This window comes from Patiria miniata, unplaced genomic scaffold (genome assembly GCF_015706575.1).
Source record: "Patiria miniata isolate m_02_andy unplaced genomic scaffold, ASM1570657v1 HiC_scaffold_9, whole genome shotgun sequence".
In the NCBI taxonomy this organism is placed as follows: domain Eukaryota; kingdom Metazoa; phylum Echinodermata; class Asteroidea; order Valvatida; family Asterinidae; genus Patiria; species Patiria miniata.
In genome coordinates, this window is record NW_024037076.1 from 11,004,870 (window position 1) to 11,032,803 (window position 27,934).

General features: G+C 39.5%; 1 protein-coding gene across 1 annotated transcript in view; it reads left to right on the forward strand.

Annotated features, from left to right (window-relative positions):
• LOC119720470 overlaps positions 1 to 27,934 on the forward strand; it is a 47,619-nt gene that overhangs the window by 14,456 nt on the left and 5,229 nt on the right. The window contains exons 10-45 of the mRNA XM_038190141.1: positions 288 to 647; positions 993 to 1,121; positions 1,537 to 1,881; positions 2,763 to 3,047; positions 4,157 to 4,273; positions 5,154 to 5,297; positions 5,847 to 5,975; positions 6,502 to 6,777; positions 7,408 to 7,515; positions 7,954 to 8,058; positions 9,495 to 9,737; positions 9,951 to 10,205; positions 10,673 to 10,737; positions 11,258 to 11,344; positions 11,465 to 11,632; positions 11,864 to 12,007; positions 12,520 to 12,961; positions 13,674 to 13,853; positions 14,526 to 14,636; positions 15,462 to 15,682; positions 16,476 to 16,554; positions 17,477 to 17,641; positions 18,045 to 18,161; positions 18,293 to 18,553; positions 19,119 to 19,271; positions 19,459 to 19,637; positions 20,016 to 20,196; positions 20,710 to 20,856; positions 21,619 to 21,681; positions 22,209 to 22,265; positions 23,011 to 23,088; positions 23,441 to 23,494; positions 23,633 to 23,710; positions 24,853 to 24,966; positions 25,444 to 25,578; positions 27,276 to 27,385. Coding sequence (XP_038046069.1) covers positions 288 to 647; positions 993 to 1,121; positions 1,537 to 1,881; positions 2,763 to 3,047; positions 4,157 to 4,273; positions 5,154 to 5,297; positions 5,847 to 5,975; positions 6,502 to 6,777; positions 7,408 to 7,515; positions 7,954 to 8,058; positions 9,495 to 9,737; positions 9,951 to 10,205; positions 10,673 to 10,737; positions 11,258 to 11,344; positions 11,465 to 11,632; positions 11,864 to 12,007; positions 12,520 to 12,961; positions 13,674 to 13,853; positions 14,526 to 14,636; positions 15,462 to 15,682; positions 16,476 to 16,554; positions 17,477 to 17,641; positions 18,045 to 18,161; positions 18,293 to 18,553; positions 19,119 to 19,271; positions 19,459 to 19,637; positions 20,016 to 20,196; positions 20,710 to 20,856; positions 21,619 to 21,681; positions 22,209 to 22,265; positions 23,011 to 23,088; positions 23,441 to 23,494; positions 23,633 to 23,710; positions 24,853 to 24,966; positions 25,444 to 25,578; positions 27,276 to 27,385 — 5,885 coding nt within the window. The remainder of the gene's footprint in view (positions 1 to 287; positions 648 to 992; positions 1,122 to 1,536; positions 1,882 to 2,762; positions 3,048 to 4,156; positions 4,274 to 5,153; positions 5,298 to 5,846; positions 5,976 to 6,501; positions 6,778 to 7,407; positions 7,516 to 7,953; positions 8,059 to 9,494; positions 9,738 to 9,950; positions 10,206 to 10,672; positions 10,738 to 11,257; positions 11,345 to 11,464; positions 11,633 to 11,863; positions 12,008 to 12,519; positions 12,962 to 13,673; positions 13,854 to 14,525; positions 14,637 to 15,461; positions 15,683 to 16,475; positions 16,555 to 17,476; positions 17,642 to 18,044; positions 18,162 to 18,292; positions 18,554 to 19,118; positions 19,272 to 19,458; positions 19,638 to 20,015; positions 20,197 to 20,709; positions 20,857 to 21,618; positions 21,682 to 22,208; positions 22,266 to 23,010; positions 23,089 to 23,440; positions 23,495 to 23,632; positions 23,711 to 24,852; positions 24,967 to 25,443; positions 25,579 to 27,275; positions 27,386 to 27,934) is intronic.

A 27,934-nucleotide genomic window follows, 5' to 3' on the forward strand; every position in this document is an offset into this window, starting at 1 on the left:
CAAGTTCAAACTTGCTTATCAAAGGTTCTTTTTACCACCTACGGTCCGAATATGGAACTCTCCTCCTACCCACATACCTACTATCAGAAAACAAACCAACTTCAGTAGGCAGGTGAATCGCTGGGCGACAAGGCGTCAGTAGTCTTTTTTTAGGCAATAATGGTGTTTTTTTTTTGCTGTTAAGGTCCAGGTATGCCTTTCATGATTTAAAAAAAAAAAAAAAGATGTATTCATGATGTTCCCTACAAAGGAGAAACAGTCAGTTTTTGATTCGGGTTTCTTTTCAGATAAAGACCGTTTGCTGATTATTCCGGCCAATGAGACAGCCCGCATTTGTTCGACATTATATCCAGTCAACTACCCCATCAACCTCAATATCACTTGGATCGTCCAAACCGAAGTGGGTTGGAAGATTCGCATTAAATTCTCCAGCTTTGCAATCTCTACTTACACGTACTACGGTGGTGATGTTCTCCATGCAGGAGATGGTAGCATTGCAGCCAACACTGATTTTTTTAAGTGGCATGGGTCTAGAATGCCTCCCGATCTTCTATCCACTGGCAGTGACATGTGGCTTCGATTTATCTCTGACGAGTATTACAGCGGCTCTGGATTTTTTTTAGTGGTTTCTTCTGTACCTTCTTCAGGTACGCAAATCTACAAAGGGTACATGTTTTGATGTGAATTCCTATAGCAAGGTGTCAAATACATCCTCGTGCCTGGGTAATCTTGAAAATAAAAAAAATCATCTGTCAGCGTTCTCGGTCCGTCAGTGCATGAAAATAAATCCTGCGTGACTTGTAATTTTTAACGTTGGTTTGTAAATCAATGCTGATAAGGTCTTGGTCAGACTGTAGATGACAGGCTTTTGTTTTCACGATTCGTGTAAAGAAACACTAACATTAATTAATAACGTAATTTCGCATTTTCCCGTATTTTATGGTGTGGAATTTAACCAAGATCGATTAACAACACATCTGTTATCGTTGCAGAAATGTTGACGTCGTGCTCCCCAAGTGACTTTGACTGTGGTCATCACTCTGTCTGCATCCCTGACATTTGGAAATGTGACGGCCAAGTCGATTGCTTGTTAGTTGCAGAGGGTGACGAGCACAACTGTCGTAAGTAATTCATTTGATATTGGTCATGTCTTGAGCAAAATTTGTATTAATGTTTGTCAAAATGTTTGTCAAACAAAAGAATATGTTTTATCTGGTTAGCTGGTTGTCGGTTAGCACCAACTTGGTGATATTTTTGTTAATATGTATTGTGCTGGGAAAAGAAACTCTTATGTTGGCAAATTTAGTCTATCAATTGGAATTCTTTTATAAGACCTGCGTGTGAATATTTTGTCCGAAGCCTTTGTATTTTTTCCCGCTTTTTTTGCAAGTAAGAGAGAAATATTTGAACAAGGGAATGGAAAAAAACGATATGCCCCATTAATTTTCAAAATTTCTAATTCTAATAATTGAAGAATGTAAATATACCAACGGAGTCTTTCAAACTACTTACAGACCTGTATTTCGATTTTTATAGACAACGATCGTGTTGTGTTCCTTGGGGCAATGGAAATAGCCGAGCTGGGGTCTACAAACTATCCATGGTATTCATATAACATTGAGATTACATGGATCATCCACACCGACGAAGACCGCAAGATTCGCGTCAGATTCTCCGACTTCCAAACCGAACATCTGACTGACTTTGTCCAGGCAGGAGACGGCAACAGGAGCACAGACAACGCCTTTTTCCGATGGAGTTGGCACAAGCTTCCGCCTGATCTGCTTTCCAGCGGTTCGGTGATGTGGCTTACTTTCAAATCAGATGGCAGTTACAATGGACGCGGATTTTTGTTGTCTGTCGCCAGCGTGCCAGCTACAGGTATTGCAAGCATCTACATGGCATAATTTCATGGCTTAATTCTTTGCTAACAGAAGGGTGCGTGTGCCCTTGGGCAAGACATTTTGTCACTCATTGCTTCTCTCCACCCAACAAGTATATTTGTTCATGTGAGGGCAGTGATGGTTATTGTGATTGAATTAGCTTGTTTGTGCCTAACAAGCTGCATCGAGCTATATACTCCCCAGAGAGCTGAGATGGTTTGAAACTTTCATTGGCCCAATGAGCAGGGGTAATTATGATTTAGAGTCTTGAGCACCAGTCCCGGTGATATGTGCGCTTTATAAATACGCACGATTATTATCATTATTCGATTGACTGTTTTTTTTTCTGGTCGTACAGAGGAAATGACGTGTTCTCCTTACGAGTTTGACTGTGGGCATTCAGTCTGCATAAGTAATTCTTCGAAGTGTGACGCAGTAAATGATTGTTTGGATGGAAGTGATGAATTCGATTGTGACAGTAAGAACATAATTACACAACTGACTAATTACATTTGTACACGTTTTCAAGTCAACACAATTGTGCGAACAAAATATATGATTTAAAAAAATGAAAGAAAGAAAGTATTAAAGTTTAATGAAATAGCCAATTTTCTTTGTCCATTTGTAACAATGTTCCAAACGCTGGAAATCATAATATTTAATCATAACATTAAGTTTGAATTTTTCATTTACTAAATATTAGCAATCCATTTCTTTTCCCCATCAGGTTATTGTTGGTTGGTTCCAATGGGGGGGGGGGGGTAGAATCCTTTTAAAATTAATTATCGGTATTCATTAGGTGTCACCACAGGTGAGCATGGATTGCACAAGTTATCACAAAAACTTGAAGGAATAATGTTTTTCTTTCTTTGTCTTCAGATCGCAATTTATTTCTCGGTGCGAACGAAAACACCCGGATTACATCTCCGTTTTATCCAAGCATCTACCCGAGAAACCTGAAAACAACCTGGACCATACAGACAGAGGCGAATCGAAGGGTTCTAGTCACTTTTCATAGTTTTTCAGGTTCTCAGGGCGGCACATTCAAGGCAGGTGACAGCGGCGCTAACGACACGTTCTTTGTTTCCCACCTGTGGAGGTTTCCACCAAATCTACTCTCCGATAACCGGACAATGTGGTTCAGTTTGGAAACTGGCAAGAATAGTATTTGGAGATTTGTCTTGACTGCTTCTAGTGTACCGTCAACTTGTAAGCACCCTTGATTTCTGCTTGTATGTGTGTTTGTGCATTGTCTATATTCTTAAAGAGATGAAGCATACCTTTCTTGCAGAGTACCATCAACATTTTAACGAAGTGATCGATACCCACACATTAGCAATACAGAGTTGGCCGCGTTTAAAGACAACTTTGTGTAATCCGGTCTGTTAGTGTGACGTCACGTCTACTGCACATATCTTCTATTGATGGTTTTAAATACATGTATAGGAAACTTTATTTTTATAGGTACTTTTTTACGCTCAAAGTTGCTTATTTCTCCATTTTACCAGTGCTATTTTTCAGAACAACTTACCTTCCTAGATCAACAATGATCTAGGGGAAGGGGGTAGGGGAAGGGGGTTGAAGAAAAGCTTTTTCTTACCATTTTAATACATAATCATTTTCATGGTTATAAAAGTTCTTCAAAACCAAAACCACACAATATTATATATTATGTTATTAATACAATCTTGATAAATCAAAAAACCTGCAATCGCAGTGAAAACAAGAACGGTTTCAAAATACTGGAAAAGTGGTCTGATTAAGTAGACTTTAATTTTGGAAAGGAATATTTCCCAAGGAATGTATCAATATTTTTTAATAACGAATTTAGAACAATGTTAGTGGTGGGGCTTATCGCTTGCTGTTCAACCTCAAATTTCACTATAGCACAGAACTACAACACTGTTTAGGACACTATTTAAAGCTTCAAACTGTTGCCGTATTGGCACTTTCAGCATATTTGGATGCCCGTTTATTTCATTGCAGGACATCAATAAGATGTTTGCCCAAGGATGTTTGTATTTTACGAAACTCTTCTGCAACCTCTGAAAAAGGCCTCTGCAACGGCCGAGTTATTGTTGGGCACCAATAATTCGAATTGTGTAAATATCAATTGTAAACACAAATCCATTTTCGGGGTGAAATTCATGGAATAAGTATCTTAATGTCGCATGCATTCCCGTACATCGGCCCACGTTTTAACATCAGAAATCGGCAAAAAATTGTTCATTGTACCTACAACTGTCCATTTTATGTTCCTTGTTTACTTCAAGACACCATTCCATGTTCGTGGCGCAACTTTGATTGCGGTCACTCTGTCTGCATTGATGGGAGTTGGCGATGTGACGGTCAACTGGACTGTTTTGACGACAATGATGAAGAAAATTGCGGTAGGCCAACGTTTAGTAGAAATTATGTGGGTGTTGTTTTTAATTAAAAAGGTCATTAAAATTCAGATCAATGTAGTTAACAGGGGTAAAGTAAAGTAATAAAAAAGAGAGAGAATATATATTTATATTCCCCTTGGATGGTATGCTAGTCCAGCGCATGCTACTCTAATGTTTTTACCAACTCCGGGGTGGAAAGAGGCAAGTGGGGGTTAAGCAGCCTGCCCAAGGACACAACACATGACCAATAACTGGTTTCGAACACCTGCCTCTTTGATCATGAGTCACGAGCCCTATTCACTAGGGCACAATCCATATAGGGTAAATGTCAAATGCGAAAAAGAGGAAGATAGGAGAGGAATCGGCATCTGAGATTAGTTACTGCAAATTTGCTTTTAATTTGAAATTAACGGTGAGAATTGATGCTTCTAATTAATACACCTGGGTGTGCCTGCCCAATGTGATTGTTTGTTCTGATTTCTTAATTATTCAACCCAAAATGGTGATAGGTAGTAAAACCTGATGACAAAAGATCAGACAAAAGGTTGGAAGAAAAATGAGTGTGCAGTCCACGTATCTGTTGATGGACAGCGAGTATTGAAATTGTCCACTCAGGGGCTGATCCAGGAATGTTTGCAAGTGTTTTTTCGTCAGCAAATAATTGCTAAAATGTAGACAGGTTTTTTTGTCCGGACATTTGGCAGATTTTTTTTAGCCCCCCCCCGGGTCTGCGCATAGACAAAGACAGTATAGGCTAATTTAGGTCTCCTTGTTTCATCCATTGATACCAACTTTTTCGAACATTGATTTTACTGGTATTTTTTTTCTTCTCAAATGGTTATTTATGCCCCACCTTCATACACATGTATTTTTTTCTCCATAGATAGCTGTTTCGGTCGATGCTTTTCAGACGGACCTCGGACCGGTGATTGTTGGTGCGACGCTGCGTGCGAGCTGAGCAGAGACTGCTGTTCAGACTACAATGAGCACTGCTTGGGAGGACTGATCCCACTTACCGCACAACCAGGTCAGAGGCAGTTATATCGAAGCAACTCCGCAATTGAATTCCGCGTACAATCTGTACAGATGTTGATAAAGAATTACATAGGGCCTATGTATGCATATATTTATGCAAAATTGAGAACAATACAACTTCGCACCTGTTTAACCTTAAATCCGGCCAAGGGGACGCTTGGGGGTTTCATGGGATTAAAATTTACCTGATCGCGTACTGGTAGTGTCAACCACGTCCGCATAGACTTCGTTGATTAACATTATTCCTTGTCCCTCCTCTCGTGAGAGAGTGGTTTACTAGCCAAGCACCTGATTAATAAGCACACCGACTGTGATGTCTGTCACACGGCCCACTTGTGCAAGGGGCGTTCTCTGTGGACGTGGTTTGGAACCAATCAGCACGGCCCTCCAGCAAATTGAAATTTCAGCCAAAACTTCACTACTTTGAAGCCTTTACTTTGGGCCTTTATTTTTGCCTATACTTCTCTGTCTAATGGTTACAGGATAAAGTTATTAAGTACCTGATTTGTTAATGATGTCTTGTGCTTCATACATCCTGTAGATGTCGATGAATGTAACCCGGATGCGCCGTTGCACAACTGCGACGACAATGCAATCTGCAATGATACCTTCGAAAGCTTCACATGCACCTGCAGACCTGGATATGAAGGGAACGGCGTGTATTGCATAGGTAACTGAACACCAGGTTTTTTTTCGCATTCGCATGTTTTCTTTGTGGAAAAAAATATATATTATTGTCAACTTTACTTGCAGTCTTAAGATAGGGTGGTTTTATATATCAACCTCAAGAAACATTTTGTCTTGCAGGCCGTCTACAACAGTCATTGATAATATCAGTTAATTTTAAAATCAATATTTTGGTTAATTAACATTATTAATGGTACACATTAATGCATCTTCATAAAATATAACTAAAAATGTAGAAGGTAAAAATCTGACATTTCAAAAATCATTAGAAATTGCAAAATATAAACATATTTTGTTCTTTTTTTATTATGTAGGGTTCACAAATATATTATCTTTTTTAATGCATAAACTGCTATACAAACTGCCTAATGAAAGAATTGACCTGAAATTACAAATTAGAAAAGTAGTAGACCCCTATAGAGACTAATGTTTTGAATCAGTCTGGATTTTCGTCATAGGCAAAAATGACACAATTGTCAGTTAACCTTAATTTGTACGGTTATTTCTAGATGTGGAACCGCCCAGCATCACTTGCCCTGCTCACTTCACAGTCTACACAGACTGCAGGAAGAGCTACTCAACGGTCTCCTTGCCCGACGTCCAGTCTGCATCCGACAACTCCGGCCAGTATACCATCAGCATAAACATTGGCGGCTCGATATACGAGGTGGGCGACACCACGACTCTCAGTCTGGGAGCATCACCTCACATGGTGCGCTACACCGCTACTGACAATTCCTACGCTGCACACTGTTATACATACGTGACGGTGGCAGAAGTTTCAGGTAGGTGCAGCTTGATGTTAAGGTGTGGTCTCGCGGTAAGACGCAGGATATATGTTCGTGACATTGTGGGTTCGAGCCCCGCCGTGGCCTTGCGTGTTGTGCCCTTGAGTAAGGCACTTTCAGAACCTAAATTACTCCTCTCAACGAAGGTGTTCAATGGGTACCGGTATTATTCAATGCTAGAAAGGTAACAGACTCGCTGTGGAGGAGGTGTGGCGATCCCCCCAGCAGCATTTCATGGACTCGAGTGTGGCCCATTTGCTTCGAAGAAGAGTTGGGCACTCCGTTCCTGTGAACACAGGTTCTTCCCCTTTAAGGATAAACATCCCCAAAGTATGCAATGAGTAAGAAAGCCCGAGAGCAGTGCTACAGTTACCTCATCATAAGGGCTTGTAAGAAGAGTGTGTTAACCAGGAAATGCCTATTCGGTGATAAGGGACCTGAAAACGAGACCTGAAAAGCAAGTAGAAACTTTAGTACTTATACCCGGAAAAAAAACCTTATCAATATAATGGGCAAAACTTAGTTCCCAGTGCAGATTTGTCCGAGATACTCTGGGAAAATCTTACACATGTCGCCACCAAATATTAGATTACATTAAAAGAGTGTACATGGATATCATTACAACAGATGGAACATTCTGTGAAGAAACCGGATCCCCACCAAACTGCATCTGTAAGTCAAACGAAGGGCTCGACTGCACTTGTTTCTACAAAAACTGTGGTCATGACTGTTCTCGTAAGTAAACAAAAAACAAATTGAAATTAATAATACCAATAAGATGAATATTATGAAAATATGCAGGAAAGATTACACATTCAAAAATAGTTCTGTGGAGAGCTCATTAAGTCAGGGTTGCTCCCTGCGAAAGTCTTGGAGAATTTTTTGTATGAAATTGAAGGTAGAAGGCAGTTAGGATAACGTTCGTACTGTCATGGCTGACTTTACAGTGACCGCGTGTGTTTACATCGAAAGAGAATATGCCATGAAGCGCCTTCCACGATTACATCACTCCAGTGCTGTCGAGCTTGAAACGTGAAGTTCGCATGAAATAAACCCCGAAAAACATAAAATAGGACACGTGTACGTGTCTATAAAATAACATTTAGTATCCTACATAGGTCAAATTATTTGTTTTAAAAGTGTCTGCACTGCCATTATGTACTATGTAAACAGAATCCGCTGAGGGAGTGGAATGTACAGGACCAGGCAAACCATATCCAAACTGCACAGATGTTGATCTTTGCGATCCTGGATACTCAGGACCACGCTGTGACAGCGGTAAGCTTATTTCGTCCAAGAGTACAATGAGTTACATGCAATCATTCTCTTTCAGTTAAGAAAATGCTTGCCTACAGTCGCAAATTTCGTCCACTTACATTCCATGCATTGGCTGGTAACAAAAAAGGGCTATGCCCAAAATGATGACGTCACTGTAATATATATCTGTAACACATCCTTGTCTATTTGCATACCAAGTTTCAAACCAATCGAACTGAGACTTCCGAAGTTATAGTGATTTGAAAAATACACATTAAATATGACGTCACGTGACATACGATGACGTTATTGTAGCGAAAATCATTAGGGTCCATTATCGGGTAGTGGTCTATGAAGTCTATCATACATATGAAAGTGCTAAAGTGCAAAGAAAAAAAAGCGTTTAATGTGAAGTAACTAGACACCTGATGACGTCATCATGACGAACATATTCAGCATACATCTTCAGGTTGAGTTTATCAGATTGAGGAAATTGCCAAAATGTATGTGTAGAAGAAAGAGGTGTACAAACCTTTTAAGAGTCGGACAAAAAGGAAACACAATTTTTACGAAACAAGAGCTGTGTCGGCTGAAATGCCCAAACAGCTAAACAAAAGTCAGACCACATTCGTTTTAACACTGCAGTCAAATTCCATCAACTGACAAAAAAAAATGTGGTAAATTGTAGATACAGATGGCATAAACCCTGCGGGCTGCGCAGGGGCTCACGCGCTAGTCCTTTTTTTGTTTCTTAACTTTTTTTGTGAAGCCATCGCCCAATTCCCTTGAAACTATATGTAATCCTACAGTGAACCTTGTGGTTTGAGATGGTATGGTCGCTTTTCTTGTAGGAGTTCACTTGGGGGTCAGCCGCCCCTGGAAAAGTTGGGCCTCCTGCCAAAGCCCATTCACTTGTGCACAAAAAAAGTTCTCTGTGTTTTATATACCGCCGTCACAACAATGTCATCAATCATCCTCTACTGCTGGCCCAGTGACAGCTGTCTAGAGCCACAGAAAGGCTGTCTAGACTGTTTCATGTCCATCTTTTTGTTGGGGGGGATCCAACATGTAATGGTCGATCCAACATGTAATGTTCAATCCAACATGAAATGGTCACAGGGCATGCAGTGTATATGTACATGTCTGTGCAGCCACAATGTCTGTGAGTGACCTACTGGAAGGGGATTCAATCATAGAAAGGATTGTGTCCACAAAATAATATTGTATTCGCGAAATCAAAACTGCCTCACGCGTGAGCACCTAAGCTACGCGGCATAAGTTTTTACGCTTCGCAGCTCGCAGGGTTCACCTCCGGTCAAAGCATGGCCATATCAAAATAACCAGGGAATTTTTAACTATTAAAAGCAGTCATTTATCGAGTTTGACTGTTGTGATGGCGTAGTTGAAATTGTCACCTAGAGAGGGAGGGTCATCAGTTTTTCGATTTTATTCTTCAGACAGTAACACTCTGCAGTGTCCAGAAGTTGACAACCGTTGTCTTGCTGATGGACTGTCGTCCGTAGAAATTAGTTGGTCGCTCGGCCCTCCGGGTACTAGCTCCGACGTTACTTGCACAGATTCCTTGGATGGAGCCACTGTGGAGACTACCGGGGGTGTGTTTGGTGTTGGCATGCACCACGTGGTCTGCTCCTCGGCAGATAATGCCTTCCCAGACTGCCTGATTACTTTCGGTGTTTCATGTAAGTACCGTTTTTTTGTTTTTAATTTTAGCTCATCTGCAAACAAAATTGGAGATACCATGTTGGTTTCAAGCAAACATTTTTATGGTTTACATTCAAAACTTTGAAACAAATGCAAAAGTCTGAAAAGGGTTAAAGTAAGGTTTAGAGATGTTTTTTAGAAGAGTGGTGTCATTCTTGTGCAGCTAAGTTACATATTTTCTTGCCTTATAGACTTCCCGTCTCTGACAGTACCTGAAGTCGATGGGCAGTGCACGGATCCAGGCATGAAGACATCTACAGTGACATGGACTGAGGTTCATGCCGTTGACGCTGGTGAAGTCACCATTGTTTGCACAGATTCTGGTGATGGCGTCGGTGTCGGTGTTGCAGGAGGTGTATTTGGAGTAGGACCGCATACAATAACATGCCGTGCTGTCAATGATGTTGGGTGTTCAGAGTCAAAGGACTTCACTTTTAACGTCATGGGTAAGACAGTGTTCTCCTCGACGTTTTTTTTTTTTTTTGGAGGGCGGGCCAGCCTGCTAAAGTCTTTATCACCATGCTATACGTCTACTTCCCTGCTCAAATTTTCAACATTGGTTTTCTATTTGTGTTTTTTACATAATCTACATTACGTTTTCACAGTTAAACAAAAAAGGCTAATTACTCTATGGACTCTTAACTGTTAAGTTAGGCAAAAAACTTTAAGATTTTAAATAGATCAAATACCACGCATTGCATGTATGGCAGGTAATGTCTAGAGAGAGTACCCTCTTGACACTTAATCAGGACTTTTGTCTTATATGCTGCTCTGCTAAAGTTTTACTCCCAAGCAACATGTGACACATGAGTTGGGCACCAAACTATGAGCAAGGGTGCTTTACGCACTGAGAACAAGACAGTCACTATGCATTCGGTAGTTTATTATTAACAGGTTTACATTTTTTTTATAGAGGGCAATCTTGTGCCATTTGGAGAAGAAATTGGAGACTCCCTGTTGTCAAAAGACGCAGAAAGGGTAAGTTTTGCGATGCATTTATGCATTAAAAAATTACCTGCGCAAAATTATCCAGCCATTTAACTTTGACAAATGAAAATCCGAAAGTAAAAAAAAGAAGATAAAATGCTGTCCGAGTTTCAAGTTCAAATGTGTTAGATTTGTTTTAAAAGTGTTATTTTGGCTGACTGCACACACAACTATTATGCGATTCCTGCAAAAAGTAACCTGCAATGGCACTTGTCAATACATAAGAAAGTTTCAACCATTTCAGATGTGATCAAGTCAGTCACAAGTCAACATAAATCAAGTCGGTAAGGTCACAGCTAGTTACTAGGCAGAGGAATTTGTCACATTTCACAAACTCGATGACTTGTGACTGATGATGACTTGTAATTGACTTATGGTGACTACAACTCTGTCAACCATACAGATTAGATCATTTTTGTGCATATTGGGGCCTCACCAGTTACCACCTGCGTACACGTATATGTGGTTTAATTTTGATTTGGCATCTGCTCTTTGTGTATATCTCTTGCAGCCACACTCAGCAAAGGATCTGATATCACGTACCATATATCCTCCAAACTTCCTTCCCTTCGGCAGCAAGCTATACGAAAAGATATACGTGAGTATTGGCAGCTCCTTGGCAATCTTTTTTGTCGCTTATTCGTGACATGGGCCCTTTAACACTATACTTCTCGATTTTATGCATCAATGCTATTCAATACATCCTTTCTTTCTGCAGTTTACCGACAACGGAGTGATTGTTCTGTCCAACGACCAAAGCCTTGATAAACGAGCATTCCCCAGTCCGCAGGGTAAAACTTTCCCCAGTAACAGGACGATGATAGCGCCGTTTTGGGCGGATGTCAAAGCTAACGCCTTCACTGACACAGATAATGTGTTTTGGCAGGTACGTCTTCCACTATCGTTGGGAATTTTTGCTAAACTGGTTTGTTAAATGGTTTAGTCAATAACGGAAGTTTTTATGGGAGCTGCATCTAAAAATCACTGCACTTCAAAAGCCAGGTTGCACTCATCTGATCTTGGAGATATTTTGTTCTCGCCTAGATGCAAATAACCCCTTAAACTATTCATCAGGCACCAATGTCTATTTTTGCTTGCACTGACATTTGTTGGGCAGGTGCACGATCAGTATGACCCAAATGTCAACCAGAACATGCTGGATGTTGCTAGTCTCATAGTTTCAGCCAACTACAGTGGTTTTTCAGCAAACTGGGCTCTGTCTATCACCTGGAGAAATGTAAAGGCCATATCACCCTTAGAAGTAAGTCTTCCAACATATAAGACGTATTATTTTGGGATAATGCTTAAAGGCAAAGACGTCATCGCCGTCAGGATCAACTGCATCCAGTTGCAGGATGAGGTTCTTGACCACAATAACTTTGATGGTGTCCACAAGTGTTATGTTTGGTGGGAAATTTTGTATTGGTTTTAAAAAGACTAACATTTTATGAGTAACATTTGAGGCTTTGCATGGTGGAGATACTAAATAATAAAAGGTTGCGGAAACACCATGTGCGAATAATTTCTCAACTGAGAAAATGGTTCTGAAAAGAACTAGAGGTATAAACTCGACGTTTCGGTCAGTATGCTTTGACCGTCTTCAGGAGAGTGTGAAGACGGTCAGAGCATACTGACCGGAACGTCGATTTTATACCTCTGGTTCTTTTCAGAACCGTTCTCTTAGTTGAGAAATTATTCGCCCTTGATTTACCCGCAAACCTTTTATTATTTAACATTTTATGAGTGCGATATATATTTTTTTTTCAATAGGAGACAAATACCTTCCAAACCTTGCTAGTGACTGACGGAGTCCGCGCGTTCGTCGTTTTCAATTACGATCCCTGCGGCATGAACTGGGATACCAGTTTTTTACCCAACAAGAACATCATCCAGGGCTACACCTCCGGACTCTTTGGCGAAACTGTGTATGTAGATATACCCGAAGAATCACAGTTTCGTCCCGGTGGCATAGTGGGCAACACAGGGAAGACAGGACGCTGGGTCTACCGGCTCGACACCCTCCCGGACGGTTTTGTCAATCCACGTTTGTCCTGCCACGATTGGTACCACCGCCAGGTACCGTACCCACTATTTGCTACCCACTATCCTCCGTTCGCAGACACGTGCCCATGCAGTCTGTGGAATGCCAGATTTGATTGGAGATACACCGAGGTCTCGCGATCAGTCGTCTTGCCAGATGATGGAAATTCATATCGTAAGTTGCCATTCTTTTTTATTTCATCTTATTTGTGAAGTCTTGTAAGAAGAAAGCGAGAATTGTATTACTCAAATGAAAGAAACAACTGTAGAGAAGAAACATCTGAAGAGTTTGTAGTTACTGCTCTTAGCCAAAGTGTCAACCTAAGACAGGCGCCACATAAAATATCTCACCTGAGTGTAAATTCACCAAGTGGCATTTGCATTTGAATGACAAGTGCTCAAATTTTTCGATTTTGAGGACTAATCGTTTGTTCCCAGACATTCATTTGCTTAATAATTATACAGAAACCGTATGTTTTCATGGGAAATTTGGGTGAAGATAAAACGGTCCTTCAGTGCCGCTTCCTGGCATGTTCTGCTTCCATATCTTTATTGGATATGCACAGGAGAAAAGGACGTTATTTAAAATCCAGGTTCTTTGTTTATTTCCACTTAGGACCAGCAACAGTCGTTTAAGCATTTTGACCCCTGGGAATATCTCCCTCCAGCCGCCGTCAAGCTGCTGTCGGTAGTACTTTATTCATTTCCACTGACTCCAAACTTTAGACAGCAAGATCGTATACGTGGATCATTTTTGAGATATCACCTGTAGCGTTCCTCATTTCGTGTTAAATGCGTACATTATTATTAAAAGTCGCAGAGGGTGAATCTTTTAAAAGTGCTAAATTAATGAAATTTTGCTTTGTAAAACTACACTCGTTCTACAGCCGCTGTTTGCTACGTCAGGCTTTTCCAGGTTTCAGGAATTCCTGGTCCACTGTGCTGCTATAATCTTTTCGGTCGTGATCTTGTGTACGACGTCCGAAGTGCCAGGGTCGCGTCTGTCTTTGAGAGGTATCCACTTGGGCCTATATTCTACACGGCCGACTCTTTCGACTTATGGAAAAGTAAGTGCTTGAAAAGATTGGAAGTGCCAGGAGATCTTAACGGTACATTTTACATGATTGTGTACATTCAATGACTTATCGTCAATGCTACACTAAAAGTCAATTTAATATTTAATTACTCCGTCATTTTTTCATAAAATTATGTCATAAAAGCCCCTTTAACCCTTTTTGAACTTTTGACCCTGAATTTCTGAGGTAAAGATCAGACCCAGGGCAATTCCCGAAGGATTTTTTTGTCACGTATAGTATTGTAATTGTATTGAATTGTATTGTATTGTAAATTGTTTTGTGTATTGCATTGTATTGTATTGTAAGTGTAGCTGCGGTTATTACAAGGCCATCAAACACCCTGTCACCATAGGCCCAGTCTGGAAGCTGGGAAACACGTGGTCATCATCCGTTTTAACTAGATACATGTAGCCACAGGCTGCTGGTGTGTGTGAGTTTGTTTCTGCATTCAATATGGGACGTTGAACAATAGAGGACAATAGGGTCCCCAATTCCAGAGAGGTCTCCTATTTGGATTCCTGTAAAAAACATATGGGAGTACAAACAAAAGAGGGACAATATGGAGTCCCCGTCCCACAAACTCAAAGCTTGTATTGTATTAAATCCAACCGCTATAATGAAGGTCTATAGGGGATTTTAATCTTTTATTTTTTTATTTTACAGGGGAAGAAGTACTTCCACGTCATTATTGTTGTCAGAAGTCTACTCTTTGCCACCTGTACAGGACATGGCGACCTCTAATGAGTTGCAGGTGGTACAGGCCCCCGGCTTGGGGTGAGTTATGAACGTTAAGGTTTTTTTATGAAAGTAAAGAGCATTTGCATGGATATGATTCGTCCAAGTGCCCTTCAAACTGTTTGTTTAATTGTCACTTGTATTCGATAAGCAGGATGGTTCAATTTTAGTGGCTTAGCCTAGTCTCTAGCTACGGCGAGGTCAAGCGTATACAACATTATCCTGGGTTTTTTTTTCATAGCTTTAATGATGTAAGGGACCGTGACCATTCAGCCCTGGTATGAAAAGGGCCCCCCGGTACCTCGTCCGGTCCAGAGCCAGTCCGGTTTTCAGCCCAGTCTCGTCCGGTACATGGTCTTGTCTGACCAGAAGTTTTGAAATCAGGCGCATCAATTTATTGCCCTTCGGAGAACGTTCTGAGCAGAACAAAAGCAGACTTATCGGATTAATGATAAAATCCTTCCAAATTCTTTGGTAATTTACGGTCCCATTGTACACGAAACCACAAGGCAGGGGTTTTGATCTGTGCCGACAAAAGTGTTCTATTGTTTCGCGCTGAGAGATGAAAACCACAAGCAGGTTTCTTCTGGGATATATTACATGTGTCAATACTTGCAAACTATGGACCCCAGGATAGAGGAGTTCCTTTTTTATGCAGTTTCCTGCATAAAACATATTGGTTGTATAGCACTGGCTGCTGAAAGCAGATTTGAGCTGACCAGCGGACCTTGAGCGAGCAAAGCAGGTGGTCGAGTGTTCAAGTCCCAATCATTAAGTTGTGAATTGCAGTGTTTAGACTACTTTGGTGAAGACCAAACACAAACTTGTATTTAATTTGTGAAGTTCTGATTTTGTTTTAAATAGTGTGGTTGTGGGGAGACCCCCATATCGTAACGCTTGATGGACTGGAGTACTCTTTTAATGGTCTGGGTGAATACACACTAGCACTCATCGAGGATGACGATGGACAACAACTCTTTGAACTGCAAGGTCGCACACGACAGGCCGTGGATACGGAGACAGGGGAACTTAGCCAGGCCACTGTCTACTCTGGTTTCGCTGCAGTTTACACAGGAGAAGCAAAGGTCTGGTTGTAAACACAGATTAAGTATTTTAAAAGATTACCTTTTCAAAAATGCTTTGACTTGACTCAGTGATTTGCATTCCATATTTTTATTAGATCCTTCTCTGCGTTCTCAAACAAATATTGTGTAAGTCAGTGACAAGCTTCTTTTTTTTTCTCCAAGTAATCGTTTCTGTAGTTTTTGGTTCTAGACTCGATGTGTTATACTAGTCCTTTTGTTTTGTCCTACCAAGTGCCCACAATGTTGTGCATGTATTTTATTAATCATTTAAACTAAAAGGTTTTATATTACATTTGTTTGTTTCCTTTCTGAGTTTTTCTCTTTCTCCTTTCGTAAACACTTAATATTCCATTGTACTTAATTACAATGTACTTAATTCATCATCTTACAACTACCTTTCTATTCAGCGAATAAAGCTCTAGCTTTAGTACATTTAGTCCTTTATGAATTCGATCGTTTCTTTTCATATTCCATCAGTTTTATCCTAATATTTAAATATCTGAACAAGTCACTTGAGTGGATCTTGTTAAATGTATATGAATACTTTCTTTTTCATCTTGATTTTCTTTACCTTGAATAAGTGTAGTGCACTAGTGATTGTCTTTTTTTTAAGTTCGATCATCTTTTTTTAAATTTTACTGGAACCACTGAATGGGCCATAATGAATGTGTAGGTTTGCTGCACATCATCAGGTTAACCAGCGATAAATTGAAATCTACAAAATTCCGATGCTTTGCACTAATTTCAAACACCTCAACAGCAGTTTGCCGGTTTTGTTTCCCATTCAATACAGATTGAGATCAAGTTAAGTGACGATGCCATGAACTTGATAACGACTGTCAATGGGACCGTTGTCACACCCACTGCTGAAGGTAAGACCCGTCGCTGATCTTACATTTGCCTTAAAGGTACAGTCCATCATTTGCTGCTATCCAAAAAGTAACTGACAAAATTAGTGTTGAATAGCATACTTGGTTTAAACGTAGTAATGGGAATAAACTCCCTGTGAAATTACTATTTCTGCCAAGCTGTCATGTTGAAGAAAAAACAACGAAAAAGGGCATATGCAACGATGCGTCTAAAGACGCATTTTTGGACAGTTTGTTTCTAATTTGGCAATGCGCGCAAGCATTGAGATAACGCACACACGCGTGCGGTTGCTATAATTTATCATAGATATCAAAAGAATAAATATGTGTTCTATTAATATATATGTGATTCGTTGGTTCAGTGCACGACATCTCAATGAGAACAGCTGGATGAGAACGTGTCCCGGACGCTGAATTCGGGCGCAACTCAAAGCATGACTCTGCAACTTTTGAATTGAAATCGAGATCCTAAAATATTGTTTTCTCGGAATATACAACATTCACTGAGCTGAAACTTCATCAAGTTTAGTTGTTCAGCACCCTTCTTAAGATTTTGAGCACTTGTTTCTTCAAACAAACATATTGCACAAAACACAAATGATGTATTTTACCTACAACGGCGATTTCAGATTATAAGTGGTTTATCTGGTGGTCTATTATAAACGACAAGCACCCTTCTTAAGATTTTGAGCACTTGTTTCTTCAAACAAACATATTGCACAAAACACAAATGATGTATTTTACCTACAACGGCGATTTCAGATTATAAGTGGTTTATCTGGTGGTCTATTTGTAACCTTTTCCATCTGTTATTCATACATTTGAACTCAGCTGAGGGCTATGACTTTGTGACGGTGCTGTTTTCATCAACATCTTCCTCAAAATGGATGCGAAAATGTTAGTCCATTGTATTTTTTCCTCGTAGGATTGCAGTTTGACAATCTTCAGGTAACGAGGGCGGAGAACCCAATCAAAGTGAGCGTCATGTATTCTGATTACATCACCTTTTCCGTCGGGGTGAATAACAGCATGGCCGACATCACAGTCCTTTTCAACGAGGACTTCAAAGGCAAAACGAAAGGAATTCTAGGTATGGTTTTGTATAGTACCACGACTATTTTTTTTTCATCCTATTTTTGTTACAATGCCACTTGGTTTGGCAAATCTGATGAAGAAAAATAAAGTTAGTAAATTGTAGGTTAAATCAATTCGGGCGATTCACAGTGCAGTGTGTCACCAAGAGTTTGCCATGAAGAGTCCATTTTTTTGAGTTTACGGTCGACAAAACATGCCCCATTTGAATGAGTGTCAGTAGCAAACTTGAGCTAATTTGGTGGCGCACTGTATTGTGAAACGCCCGAATTGAGATGACAGTGTTTGTATAAAGTGACAGTCCAAAATTCTTTCAATTTGAATTTAAATCGCATCCCAGGGAGTTCGGTTTAAGTTGTAAACCCATTTCTCAATTTCACCGATTTGATAAATTTGCTAAGGTGTGTGGGATGACGACCCAAGCAATGATGCTTTGAGGCGCAATGGCACTTTGCAAACGGGCTCTGGAGACAATGGAGAGTTGGTGGAGAGAGACCTCTTCGAATTTGGCGAAACATGTAAGAAAACGTCCAAACCTCTCATGAATAATGTGATTTTAATGTGGACGGCTTGTCATTGTATGATTGGTTTGAAATTGGATTGTTTTGCAGAGCAAGGAGTATAATTATTTTGGCGTGATAAATTTCAGGGCGAGTTGTGGAGGAAGACTCTCTGTTCTTCTATCAGTCTCCTGCTGAAAGCTACGACTCCTTGAACGACCCCAACTTCACTCCAGACTTCCTGCAAGATTTGATCGACAAGGCACCGCCAGGAAGATACGACGAGGCCAAAGCGGTCTGTGGATCTAGCAGAGAGTGCCTGTTCGACTCCTTGGCTCTGAATGATACAAGCATCGGTATGGCTACATCGGCACTCAATGAGATGAACATGGAAAACATGGCAATCGCAAGTAAGTGGATACACAGCGTTTGCTTGAAGTAGAAGCCAGTTTAGTTTGTGTTGCATCTGTTGGCAGGTGCCAGAGGGCCAGCCAACAGTCCTCGTTGCACCTGTTTTACTGACGCACTGACTGACTCATGACACTTGTGAATTAGACCTCGCCGTAGCTAGAGTTTCCACCTACTAGGTCCAAACATTTGACTCAGATGACTATGTATACCCTCAGACAAAATTGATCAGGTACAAGCTTTACTATGGCGTGCTAAGTGTTGTTTTCTTTTTTTCTTCTATAGTCGTTGGCATGATTAAGTCATATATCCATTTGCGCACCAGTTTCTATTGGTTGCTTCAATGGTGGTACAATTTTGCACTCCAGACTCAAGAACCATCGAGTTTCAGGAATATGGGTCTGGGAGCTAGATTAGCCAATGTAAAACATCCCGGATGTCGGCGCCCGCCTATTTGGTGTTATAATATACGTATACGTACGCTGTAATAAAGAAAAGTGGTGGGAGACCTGCATGCTGTAGCATTTTTACGAAATCAATTTTCTGCAAATCACCTTTTCTTTCTAGCCAATTTCCCACCAAACATAACACTTGTGGACTCCATCGAAGTTATTGTTGGCAAGAACTTCATCCTGCAACTGGAAGCAGTTGATCCTGACGGCGATGACGTCACTTTCGAGTTACTTGAGATGGTAGCAGGGGCAGCCATTTCAGCCTCAGGTTTGTAAACAAGCAACGTATGTTAAAGCTCGTATTAAGCTGTAAACAATCCTTATTAAAGTCATAAATTCCATCATACTCTAACATATCAATAGTGATTGGTTGTGGTGCCCACTTCAATATGATATTCGAACTTGGCAAAAACTCCTGTGAGCTAATGTACTTTTTTTTCAATTTATTTTGGAAGGTCGATTTTCTTGGACACCAGAGGACAAGACTAAGGTGAAGATCTGTTTCCTAGCAACAGATGGAAAAGCGAATGCCACCCTGGAACCAATCGTGAAGCTCTGTGACTGTCAGAATAACGGCACCTGCCTATTTGATCAGTACTCTAGTCGAGTGAACATCGTTCAGGACCGATTTGGGGTAGGTTTCCATAAAAGGGACATTCTGGATATTTTGCAAACAGAGTGCACCATTTTTCAATAGACTAAGCCATTTAAACCCGCCCACTACGCACGTGGGTAACAAAATATGCGCCAAACTGCATGCTCCAGCTGGAATCACGCACACTTGCACGCATGTCGAACAATAAGCACGGCGGTTATTGGTCAAAGTGTCATGGTGTAGGGCTTATTGGATCTGTTTATTATCACATCGTCATGATTTGTGATCTTGATCCAAACGACAAGTAAAGGAATGGTAGACATGCAGTGCAATATGCTCGAATAACAACGGCCTGATCAATTGCTACTGTTTGTTGGTTCATGAGGTAAAAGTTGAATGTTTTTTTATCATTTGTAGGTGGTGTTATGCCAATGTGAGCCCGGCTGGTCGGGAGAGTTCTGTGAAGAGAACTACGACGCGTGCGCAGACAACCCGTGTTTCCTGAATGTTGATTGCGTGGATGAGGATCCACCCTCGTTGAACAGCACCTGCGGACCTTGTCCAGCGGGACTTGAAGGGGACGGGAAAACCTGCCAAGGTCAGTCAGGAATGCCCACAGTTGTCCAGAGTCACGGACATTGCTGAGGCGTGGTGGGGTTGGGGAGTCACATGCACACCTTTGGTGGCTTGTGTCGCCCAAATCATTGTCTGATCAGCAAAATCTTGAGCGATGTGCCGCAATGAAGAGCACCTTCTATTTCCAGATAGTGTTCAAGATTGTCTGTTCTGAAAAAGCCTTCAATTAGTCATATGGTGTTCATCCCCTCCTCCCCCCTTAACCTTTTATAAATTTGACTTCCAGCCATAAACTAGAAAAATTGCGAGAATCGCGAGCATATAAATGGGAAGTAAGCCCAGGTTGCGGTAGGGCCTTAGTCTGGTTTTAAGCAATGCGTTCGAATGTCCCATTCTGTGGTCTTCTCCCCAAACTCATGGGGGTGGCATTTGTGTGCTGAGTCCACAGAGTAGCACATTTTACCACATTGATAGTTTCAAGAAATGAAATTTGAACACTGGTTGTAATGTCCGTTTTTACCGCGTCTGTCTGCAGATATTGATGAGTGTGAGCTGTACAGAGACCAGCCAGCTAGCGGTGGTGGACTGGGCTGCGACCAGAACTGTAACAACATCCTCATGAACTTCACGTGTAGCTGCAATGCTGGATACTTACTGCATGAAGATGGGAAGCGATGCATTGGTAAGATTAATACTTTTATTCATAAAACCTTTATGAATAAAAGATGGTATATGTGTTATTAAAGATGGTACTTAATTGTGGGATTCTCACACAAAGGGAACAACAGTATTCCTGGAAATCAGTCATTGCTTCGCTTTTACCTTATAATGGTTCATTCTAAATTAAGTGGGATAATAAGAGGACACTGTATTACCCCTAAATACCCAAACACGTCGTAGTGTTCGTTTATAATTATCTTGTGAATATTCTTAAGAGGCAGCGACCATTTGTGCTTCACGAGTACAAATATTCCAATAAGTCCTCATATGGTGAGACTCAGCTAAACTACATTTTCTGATCTTGTTTCGTTTAGTACAATTACTGTGAAGACCAGGTGTTTTTCAAGTATCTGTTTTCATTTCGTCAGCAATATGTACATTGTTTCTTACCACATTATGTATGTTTTAATGTCATGTCCAATCAGTTGTTTTTTTCATCCGTCAATTTGGTCATTCTGTATATCTGTTTGTCTGTTGTGTCGGTCTGATTTGTATGTCTCATCATTTCACTCAGTAGTTCTTTAATAAGTTATTATTTAAAAGCATCTCAATAAAAGCTCTGGCTTTCAGAATATGCCTCCATGTATATGTACCGGCAATTACATGTATATACGTCCTTATATGTTGTTATTTCTGTTATATTTCAATTGTCCTGTGCAGAATGAAAATAAATGTGAACTAAACTGAACTGACCTAAATTATTCTCTATTCCCTGACAAAACAGGAATTGTCGAATCAACAACTGAATCAAGTCAAGATGCAGTGACAAAGTCCACCACAGAAAAAGGTATGTTGCTTTCTTGTATTGAAAACACTTGTGAGAGATATTGTTCGTCTGTTCAACACATCTGAAAATGTAAAACCCATCTTGCAAACAGAATTAATGTTTCGGTTCTAAAAGTTCTGTTTATTTACTTCAAAACATAGGAATTGTCGAACCGACAACTGCAAAATCAAGTCAAGATGCAGTGACAGCGTCCACCTCAAAGGGCATGTGGCTATTTTCGGCAAACTCTTTTGAAAGATATTTGCTGTTGGAAAATTGGAGTTATCAAACCTAAAATACCACACATTTCTTCTAAGAGTGTTAATCCAATCATTGTAGTCCTTACAACCTGTATACACAGGTCAACATAATGGATGCCACAGTTTACATGATAAATTGTTAACATGTTGAACCTATTACTTGTTTCTGAGTTCATGTATACATCTTGGCTTTGTTTGATAATGCCGATTTATTCATGACTATGTCATACCTTAACAATATCATTGAATTGCTAGGCCATGTCATATATTTCATTGGTCTTATTGCAGAATCGGTGACGTCCATGAAAACAATAGCAGTGTCTAATCTCATGCCGTCTACCGAAGGTAACTCTTGTGATTTTGGCAGTCATGTGCTAAATCCTTACTCATTACTCAACCCGTTAGCACATGTACTACATTGTATTACATTGTTTTTATTCATAAATGAATAAAAAGGCAGGGAGTTTGGGGCGGTACAGTGATTAATGAGTTCAAATGTATTGGTCACAAATAATTGTGACTCGTATACCAAATTATGGAGGGAAATCAAATAGATCATGCATATAGAAATTTGTCAAATACCAGGGCCTTTTCATCTTTCTTTAAAATCCCATAGGATCATTGCATTGATGCTGAAAGTAAGAGTACCGAATTATTATCAAAAACGCTTGCTAGGATTGGAGACCGAAGGCCTACTGCAGCTAAAAACCCTGTCTGACTTGCTGTCATGTAGACAATTAGACGAAATCAAGAGATAAAGTGATTTCAAACAATGAGTCAATTAACTGGTTTTTGGAAATGAAGTGTGCTGTGAATGAAATCGTGTTTCGTGATCAAAAGATTGTGCATGGTTTTGATACTGTCTTCTCGAAGAATTGTAATGTTCACTGAGCTGAAAGTTCAACAGGTTAGTTTTTGAACATTCCTCATTGGATTTTGGGTGGTGTTATTATTGGAAACGAACAAAATGAATGAAAAACAATTGATACATTTAGAAGTATACAGACTTTTTCTATTTGCACTGTTATGTCCTCGGTGCAGCTTTTTACCATTTCTCATCTTGGAGAATATGTACTTTATCATTTTAAAGGATCAGTTAATGAGCCTATGCACACTTCTGTATCTTCTGAAACTGTCGTAACAACATCTGCAAGCATCACTTCAGAAGGTAACTGGCCTAACTCGACATTTTTTTCCCCAATTATGTGCCATCTTGTGTTATTTTTCTCTATAATGAAGTTTGTCAATATTTCTCATAACGGTATTTGCTGCTGGTTTTTTTTTTCGAAAACCTTTCGTTTGCATGATAATTTGGTTTCATGTCTTACAGAGTAATGACATTAGCAGAATTGTTCAACACTTTTTGAAATCTTACACACTGTACTGTAGTGTATAGAGATACACTTGATATTTTTTTCATATTAGAAGTATTGTTAGCTACTAGAGAAATTGATTTTAATGAATGGCAAAATAAGTTTTCGGTATAACTAAATCTGTTGTGTGTTTGTGTCATTCAACAGAATCACCTGGGATCGCAGCAACGGTGGCAACTACTGAGAATCCCGCTACTCAAGGTGTGAAACTGTTTGAAAAAACTTTTACTTGAGTAAAACCCATGATTTCCCACAGGGAAGTGTTGTTTCTTGTAAAATGACATGAGATAATGTTATACTGTCTCAATAATTTCTTCTTCTTTTTTGATCATCCAATAGAGTCACCAACAGTGACTGGAAAGCCACCAACACAATCTAATGAAGACTCCATAACTGATTTGTCGACAACCACTAAAGGTGAAACAATTTTTTTTTTTTATAAACCATTATCATGTTGCGGCCATCTTGATTTTCTCCCCAATCAAATCAACGTAACCAAAGCGAGGCGAGGAAAAATAGTCTGGTTCCTTTTTGCAAAAAAAAACCGATTATAGTTCAGTACTGTTATTGCATACAGGGAACATGACTGAAATGTTGACAGCATGATAAAGGTCTATTGTCCTCTGTGTAGCTGACTGACTATCTGACTGATTCACGGACTGACTGTCACTTGTGACGTACTCTGGTCCTGGACCAGCTTTTACAAAAGGCGTGCCTATTTATAGCTCGCTTTCCTGTGCACGGCTTCCACCCATCTTTTCAACAACCTTCAAGTTCATGGTCCACAAAATGTTCTAACAGCAAAGAAATTGTGGGCATACAAATCGTGATTTGGCCCGCCTAGGCAATGTTGGGCCTGTTTACAATAATCCCGGACGCCAGATTTTGATTGGGTTTTGATATGGTAAATTCTAAATAAGAAGGGTTATAGAAGAGTACTTTAATTCCCTTTAATACCCAAATGAAACGTGTTGTGTAGTTTCAATTGAAGCGGTACGCCCTTAAGGAGGTCCGCGTTAAAATAATTTCACTGAAGGGCGCCAAGGCAGCGAAGACAAACCGAATGAAACCAGAGGCGCAAATGTACTTTCCAAAACGTGTTCTTTCACAAAGACTTTACAAAAATGTGTGGCTTTTGACATCAATCTCACGTTAAAGGTACTTTCACTATTAGACAACTAGCAATTTGGTAATTGCAATTAAAATTAAGAATTAAGAGTAATTTCAAGTGTAAATTGACTTAAAATCAGTTTAGTGAGCTTAAAACTTAAGTTCACAAAACTGATTTTAAGTCAGTTTACACTTAAAGTTACTCTTAATTCTTAATTTTAACTGCAATTACCAAATTGCTAGTTGCCTAATAGTTAAAGTTCCTTTAACAATTCAAATATTCAACAAGTTCAAAGTTTTTAATATCCAAGTTCTCTAAGAGTTGCAATCGCTTTAATAAAGTTCTAAGTGTTTAGTTCCTATAAGTTTTTATAAGTTAGGCAGTAAAGTTGTTATAAAGGTAATGTTCCCCGAACATGAATGGCTGCCCTGTTCTTTTTTTTTTTCAGGCGTTACAGAAGGTTGTCATTTGTCTGCGTTGAGCTGTTTGAATGGAGGGACCTTTGATGCGGAGTTTTGCGAGTGCGTCTGTCCACTTACGCACTCGGGAATGACGTGTGCTGGTAAAACATGTGTTTTTCCCTCTCGTTTTCCTAGTGTGGTTTGAAAAAAAAGCTGTATTCCCACGGATTGGACAGCAACTCCATTTCGGAATAATCAGAGATCGGGAGATTTGTGGACAAAGTTGATTGTATACGCCATTAGAAATTAAACAAATCACCGAATGGTTTTCTTGTGGATGGTTTATACCTTTAGTTTGTTTGCCATCTAAGTAAGAGCATAAAAGAGTTATGTGTGCAGACTCCTTGACCACCCGCAGTGTATTATTGTGGCATGGTGTGTACAAAATGAGATGCTCTGGTAATGTTCCAATGCAAAACGTCTTTCACAATGGTTTTCTGATTGTGCACTTAATACAGGGTTATTATGCCTCTGTATTGCAGTTCCCGAGTCCAAACACTACCGGCATTTTAGGGGAATAAATTGAGTGATAAGCTAAATATATTTTATTCCCACACCGATATTTCTTTTCTTGGCAGATGAGAATCGCTGTCTTTCCAACAACAGATGTGGGAATGACCAATACTGTTTACCAAGCAATGATCCGTTGGGATTTACTTGCCACTGCAATATCATCCAAGGATTTGTAGAAGGTGATTCTGGTCAGTGCCAACGTAAGTAACTCACTAGAAATTTGTGTCGCCATGTGTATTGATATTGTAAGGTAATGTACCGTAAAATGAATGTAATGTAATAGAAATGCAACTTTTCGCCTGGTATGTTTTATAGTTATGCTATTTATTGTAATTTTGCATTATCATATAAATAACAGGGAATGGGTCATTAGGAAATTAGTCATTAGGGAGACTTTCCCATAGACTTGTGCACATAATTTCAAACATTAATGTGCCCTAACCCAATATTCCATTGTCCATTTTACACGAATTTCGGCCATTTTACTTATTATACCATGAGCAACGAATATTACAAGGGGGCTGTGCCATTAAGCAGACAGTTATTTGTCTCCCAAATGACCAGTGTCTCCGTATTTGTCGAAAAAAATAACGATAAGGTGTCTCCTTAATGGTACATTTAGAAATATATAGCTTTATTCTAGTTGTAAAGCGCATTGAAATGATAATTATAAGCGCATCATAAGTTATTATTATTATTTACTATTATTATTATACGTGTGGATGTACCATTTTCATGTTTCCCTAATGTCACATGTTCCATTTAGAGGCATTATTTTAGTGTCGAAATTAGGTTATTGTTGTTGCTCGTGGTCTAATTAGTAAACATACCGAAATTCATGGGAAAAGGACAAGGGAATATTGGGTTATGGCACATTAAGTTTGAAAAATGTTGTGCACAAGTCTATGGGAATGTTAGGACACATCAATCAAGCTCTATATGTTAAAACATTTTTAACTATGTAGCATGGTTCAAACAGGATCACATTCATTTGAAAAGCCTGTTCACTTTACTTTGCAATACTACGTACATTTCTTCTAAATCTTTTTTGTGAATAGCTTTAAACAAGATAATAATAAAAAAAAAAAAGAAGAATCAATCTTTTCTAAAATTTCAAGCACGTATGAAAAGCATTGACAAATAATTGTTTGTTGTTGCTAACTTACTGACAAAGCATTTTTTGATGCATAAAACAACGTATGTACTGTATTTTAAATTGGCATTAATAAAATACACACACGTTGTCCAATTCAATAAAAAGGTAATTGTGTAAGCAAAGCAGATTTCAATAGGACTGCATATGCAGTTCCGTTGTGTCATTCGCTGGTATCCAACAAACCGAAATCAGGTATCGACGAGCTTGGCCTACTTGCTTCAAATGATGTTAGTATTCAAGTGTCGCAATTAGGTTTTTTTTTGGTTGCTCGTGGTCTAATTAGTAAACATACCGAAATTCGTGGAAAAAAAAGGACAAAGGAATATTGGGTTATGGCACATTACGTTTGAACAATTGTGTGCACAAGTCTAAGGGAATGTCTCCCAAATGTCCAATCCATGGTAATATTATTATTATGATTATTATTGTTATTACCATATAGATTGAAGGCGCCCTGAATACTCAGATCATCGAGGTCGAAACGCAGTCTTGTTTTGCATAATTAATCGCCGAATCTGTGCGCATATCATAGACTCTTGCTCGCGAGAGGATATTCCATAGACTATGACCATCTGCATACTATCCCAGAGTAAAAATGTAAAAAAAAAGACCCGTTAAAAATTGTGGTCACAATAAGCTCTGATCTAGTTTGTACCAAACAATTCGAAATTACCATTAAAAAGGTTGTTCATGTATTCGACCTAGTGGCACTCAACAACGTTGGATTTTCTTGTCTCCCAGATTACCCATCCAAGAATGCCGTGATTACTGTCCTTATGGACTTCAACGATGCCTTCAAAAACCCAGCGTCGAAAGCTTTCAATAAAACTGCAGCCGTGTTTGAGAATACAGTAAGTAAATTATATCTTTCTTGTTTCCTCGGCCAACAAACCTTGGTCTCTGAGGTCCTACCAGAGAGGTGCTGCCAAGATTCAAAACACTGAACCCTCACTTTCTGGGATTCGAATATTTCAGGTCAATTCAGTCAGGAAGCAGCAGTTTTATTCATTGCTTTTTAAAAGAGGAATCCCTGAAACGTTAATGACACTTACAACAACGTACGTTGTAAACCGTCTACAGAGCAATTTTTTTAAGATTCTGACAAGATTCACATACAGAATGGGTTTCTAATATTTGTTTTTTGTACATTTGTACAGGACAGATTATGACAGATTTTGTACAATCCGTCGTTATTTTTTTGGGTCAAGATTGACTGTTTTTGGAATCTAATCTGACTGCCGTTTCAAGATGAAGCAGGCACTGGTCTCGGTATCGCGATTTCAATGTACAATTGTAAAAATGTAAAAGAGCATTATTTTCCAGATTGTGCTAGGTTTTTCTCTCAAATATGTATGAAAATAATAACTCTTAGCACATCTACTAATTGTACTCCAACGTAT